The 4,898-nt window shown below is 43.1% G+C and overlaps 2 protein-coding genes across 2 annotated transcripts in view; both read right to left on the reverse strand.

Annotated features, from left to right (window-relative positions):
- Positions 1-573: 573 nt before the first annotated feature.
- Positions 574-1,711, reverse strand: LOC105550501 (taste receptor type 2 member 5). Its single transcript, XM_011995422.1, has one exon. It carries the CDS (start codon positions 1,571-1,573, stop codon positions 674-676), a length of 900 nt encoding a protein of 299 aa, XP_011850812.1. The 5' UTR covers positions 1,574-1,711; the 3' UTR covers positions 574-673.
- A 2,339-nt stretch (positions 1,712-4,050) lies between these two features.
- SSBP1 (single-stranded DNA binding protein 1, mitochondrial) overlaps positions 4,051-4,898 on the reverse strand; it is a 44,100-nt gene continuing 43,252 nt past the window's right edge. The window contains exon 8 of the mRNA XM_011995434.1: positions 4,051-4,249. The gene's annotated coding sequence lies outside the window, so the exon portion shown is untranslated. The remainder of the gene's footprint in view (positions 4,250-4,898) is intronic.

Below are 4,898 nucleotides of genomic sequence, written 5' to 3' on the forward strand. Positions count from 1 at the left end.
CCAACAGACTTTTATTCTGAAAGCCAAGGTTAGGGCTCAAAGAAACTTCCAGAAATATAAAGATGTTTTGTTTTGTTTTTCAGTTAGATAATTAGACTCATTACAGCAGAGAAATGGGGACATTATTTGATACTTTTTAAAAAGCATATCTAAAATGACTAACATTAATGTACAGGTGAAATTTCATAAAAATTAATGATCACTATAATTGTTCCTAATCTCTGTTTTCTATACTAGGAAAAACACAATTTATATATGAATTATTTGCTGCATGTAGACAGAATTGTTCCTAATCTCTGTTTTCTATACTAGGAAAAACAAAATTTATATATGAATTATTTGCTACATGTAGACAGAATTGTTCCTAATCTCTGTTTTCTATAATAGGAAAAACACCATTTATATATGAATTATTTGCTATACGTAGAGAGAATATAATACCTCTTTTACCAAGCATGAAGCCCTAGCCTTGATTTCTGTGGTACATTAAAAAAATATACTTTGCATTGCCAAAAGAGAAATAGTATTGAGTTTTGATCTGTATTTTCTGTTGCTCATTCATTAAATTGGTGTAAAAGAAGGAAAATCTTAAAAGACATGGAAGGCAGCTCCCTTACAGACAGCTATCAAAAGAGCATCCCAAGAGTGCCCTGACCACACTTTTCTTCCTAGATCATGGGCCCCAGCATCTCCGAGCACACACTGTCTTCCACAGGATCTTCTGACAAGTCTGCTTCACCCTAGGAATCCCCATGATCAACATGAGAGAATGAAGAGAAGGATAGGCCGCCATGAGTGTCTCCCAGATGAAGACACTGGTGAGATCAGGAGGATAAGTCTTGGAGGTGATGGAGAAGGGGCTGGCCACGATATAAACCAGGTGAAGTAAGAGGAAGCAGCCCAAGGACTTCAGGGCAGTGATGTGAGCCTTGGCCCGGGCATCCCTCCTGCCAGCTGAATGGACCTTCATCTTCTTGTGGTGTGTATACAAAGAGATAATCAGCATCCCAGAGGAAACAAGAAACACCATTAAAGGCAAATAACTTCCAGAATTGAGCTGAAATACATACAGGTACTGCCAGTGTTCAAAGGGATAACGAATGCTGCTGTTTCCTTGGGGAGGATGATGGACCATTAAGCCAACTTGGACTGTAAGTAACAAACTGATTATAAAGTAGCCCAGAAGGCACCACAGACTCAGGTTATAGGCCCTCTGCTTCAGCCACAAGTAGGCAGGGCGATCAAAGGTGGTGATCTTCTTGCAATAGAAGACACTGAGGAAGGTGGCAAACCACAAGCTGGCCTGGCTTACCAGGACCCAGAAGACATTAAGATAGCGAAGCCAACGGCTGCTCTGGAAAAGGGGAAACAAGCTTAAGTCCAAAATGATCAGCCACTGCAGGAGAAACCGGCAGCCAGCCAGGCCCAGGATAATGAGGTTATATGAGGACCAGCTGAATTTTCTGATCCATTCTCTTAAACTCCAGACCACAAGGATTCCATTTCCAATTAAACCGATGAGAAATTCAATCACGGCCACCAGCATCAGCAGTCCTAGGCCAGCACTCAGCATGAAGGGGGAGGGGAGGCTCTCACTGCTCCTGGCTGAGCTCAGATCCCCTAGCAGCAATAACACACCAGGGTAAATTGCACACCACAGAATCTGGATTTGGCCTTATCCCTCTGTAATCTGTCTTCAAGCAAGACTGAACAGCTGTGACGAGGAACAGAGAGGTTGAAAGTTATGACACGCTCTGTATTTGCATCTACATGAATGAACTCTGGGTGTAGACCCAGAGATTGCCAACAGTACCAGAGACACTGGCTCTCCATCTCAAAGGTCGTGGGCCAAAGTCTAGACACCAGGATATAATGTAGCAAGGCCCCTCAACAAGAAAGATCAAATCAAAACATGCTTAGGTGCTATATAGTGCCAGTTATGAGCTCATATGCTATATATAAAAAAAGAAATTTTATTTTCATAAAAACAACATTGGGCCGGGCATGGTGGCTCACACCTGTACTCCCAACACTTTGGGAGGCCAAGGCGGGTGGATCACCTGAGGCCAGGAGTTTGAGACCAGCCTGGCCAACTCGGTGAAACCCCATCTCTACTAAAAATATAAAAATTATCCAGGCGTGGTGGTGGCTGCCTGTAGTCCCAGCTACTCGGGAGGCTGAGGCAGGAGAATCACTTGAACCCAGGAGATGGAAACTGCAGTGAGCCGAGATTGCACCACTGCACTCCAGCCTGGGCAACACAGCAAGACTCCATCTCAAAAAAAAAAAAAAAAGAAAAGAAAAAAGTAAGCATGCTGAGAATTCTCTATGAAGCTGTAGGCAGGAGGCCACTGCCCCTCTCTGGGCCTCAGTTGCTCTACTAATAACTGAATGGATTGTAGGACTAGATTTCCATTCCTTCGGATTAAATTTACAGAGTGCTTATTTTGTGTCAAACTAGTGTACTAGGCACTGGGGATGGTGCCATTGTAATACACAGTCCCTGCCTCCAGGTGGCATTCATCATACATCATCTCCACCCAGCTGCAAGACCTAGCACTCTAAAACTCTGGCTGTAGGCTATGGAGGGGCAGAGAAGGTCACGATCTTCTACTGGCCTAAAAATCTAGATGAGGCTTGAACCTCTCCAAAAGCAGGGTTTCTTTGGCGACTTTCTGATAGAGACATAGTGCCTCTCTCTGCCCACCTGCCCCAATCTAGCCTGGCAGTGGAATTTGCCACAGATCCTGGTAGCCAACTGGCATGTTTCCAGAAAGCTAGTCTGGTGTCAAAAAATCAAAGTATCCAGAAATATAAAGAAAGGTTTTTGACAGACTAGTTTACTACCAGTGTTGAGAGGCTAAACCACATAGAAAATTGAGACAATAATTTAGCTAATTCCACTAAGAAAAGTGCTTGCCTAAAAAATATCCAGCAATTAACATACAGGTTCACCTCTTTTTAAAATACATTAGTTTCAAACTATAGCTATTTTCTACTTCCTTTTATCAAAAACATAGCATATTGGCAAGGAAAATTGGATTATCTGCAGTAATTTTTTAAAATGTGATACTTTCCATGTAAAATATGAAAACTCAGTTTTGACTTCAGTAATTTATTAAAATGATGTGATTTGCATTGCTTATAGAGCAATAAGGTCCAGTTTCTAGCCTGTTTTTCATGTTACCCTTTCATTTTGCTTCAAAATCAAAGAAGAAATGAGAAGAATTGAGAATAAAAATTTTATTTTTCTAAAATCTAGTTATTTCTACTGTTGTCAATGATACAGTTAAGGACCTGATTAGATCCTTCTCCCAAGCCATGGCCTCTAGGATTTCCAAACACATCTCATCTCCTACAGAATTCTCTGACAAGTCTGATTCCTCATAACCATTACAACAGAGGAAAGTGAAGTATAGACAGCCATGAGCTTTGCAGAGATGGCAAGAATGGTGAGATCAGAAGGAGATTAGAAGGTTATGGGAAAGTGGCTGGCCAAGGCAGAAACCATGTAAAAGGGGAAGTTTAGAGCAATGAGCACCTTGGCTCGAGCCTCCTCCTGGCAGCTGTGTGGTCCTCCATCTTCCTGTGATGTCTATACAAAAAGACAAGTGGAGCAGAAACATCACAAATAGCAACCAGTTTCCTGCACTGGACTGCAATCTATAAAAATAACAGATTTAAAATGGGTTGCAGGATGTTGCTGTTTCCTGTTAATGGTTTTTAAAGCATCCAGCCAACAGAAGCTGAGAAATAAAAAGTGATCTTGAAAGACACTAGCAAAAACCAAAAACCCAGCCTTTTCAGCTACAAGAAGTCAGCGGGGCAAAGGTCATGATCTCCATGCAGCAGAAGCCATTGAAGAAAGTGGCAAACTGCATGTTGGCCTGGCTTACCAGGACTCAGAAGACATGAAGATAATAAAGCCAACCACTGCTCTGGGAAAGTGGAAACAGACTTACGTCCAACATGATCAGCCTGAGTAGGAGAAAGTGGCTACTTACCAGAATCATGAGGATTTATAGGAACTTCTTACATTTTTTTTTTTTTTGACCCATTCTCTAAAACTCCAGACATAGGGACTCCATTTCCAACCAGGCCAATGAGAAATTCAGCCACTGCAATGGGCATCAGCAATCCTAGGGCAGCAGCCAACGTGGCTGGGGAGGGGAGGGTCTCAGTGCTGAATCAGGAGATGCCCTGCTTTAGTGCTGATTAACATGTACTGCTCCTGGCTGTGTCAGAATCCCTGAGGATGATATTAGTATCATGGCAGAGCATTTCACTTCTTACAACTCAGATTTTGTTACTGTCTGAAATCCCTTCTCTGGTAAAGATGTTACAACTGTGAACAGAAGAAACGTTCTTGAAGGTAACAATCCCTCCTTCACTTACATCTACCTGACACTGGCCTGAGATCTGAGATTAGGTACAGAGACACAATTACAGAATGCCTTCCGAAGGAAAGAACTAAACTCCAGACAGCCTAGAGCACAGTCTCCTGAAATCCTACTTCCACCCGACCTAACTCCACAAAACCTAAGTAAGACATTCTGAGAATTTAAACAGTGGCAAATGCAAGGCAACTCATGTTACATAAAGGGAAAGCATGGGCCGGGCGCAGTGGCTCACACCTGTAATCCCAGCACTTTGGGAGGCCAAGGCAAGTGGATCACTTGGGGTTAGGAATTCGAGACCATCCTGGCCAACATGGTAAAACCCCGTCTCTACTAAAAATACAAAACTTAGCTGGGCGTGGTGGCACAGGCCTGTAGTCCCAGCTACTCAGGAGGCTGAGGCAGGAGAATTGCCTGAACCCGGGAGGTGGAGATTGCAGTGAGCCGAGATCGCACCATTGCACTCCAGCCTGGGCGACAGAGCGAGACTCCATCTCAAAA

This window comes from Mandrillus leucophaeus, unplaced genomic scaffold (assembly GCF_000951045.1).
Source record: "Mandrillus leucophaeus isolate KB7577 unplaced genomic scaffold, Mleu.le_1.0 Scaffold49, whole genome shotgun sequence".
Lineage (NCBI taxonomy): Eukaryota > Metazoa > Chordata > Mammalia > Primates > Cercopithecidae > Mandrillus > Mandrillus leucophaeus.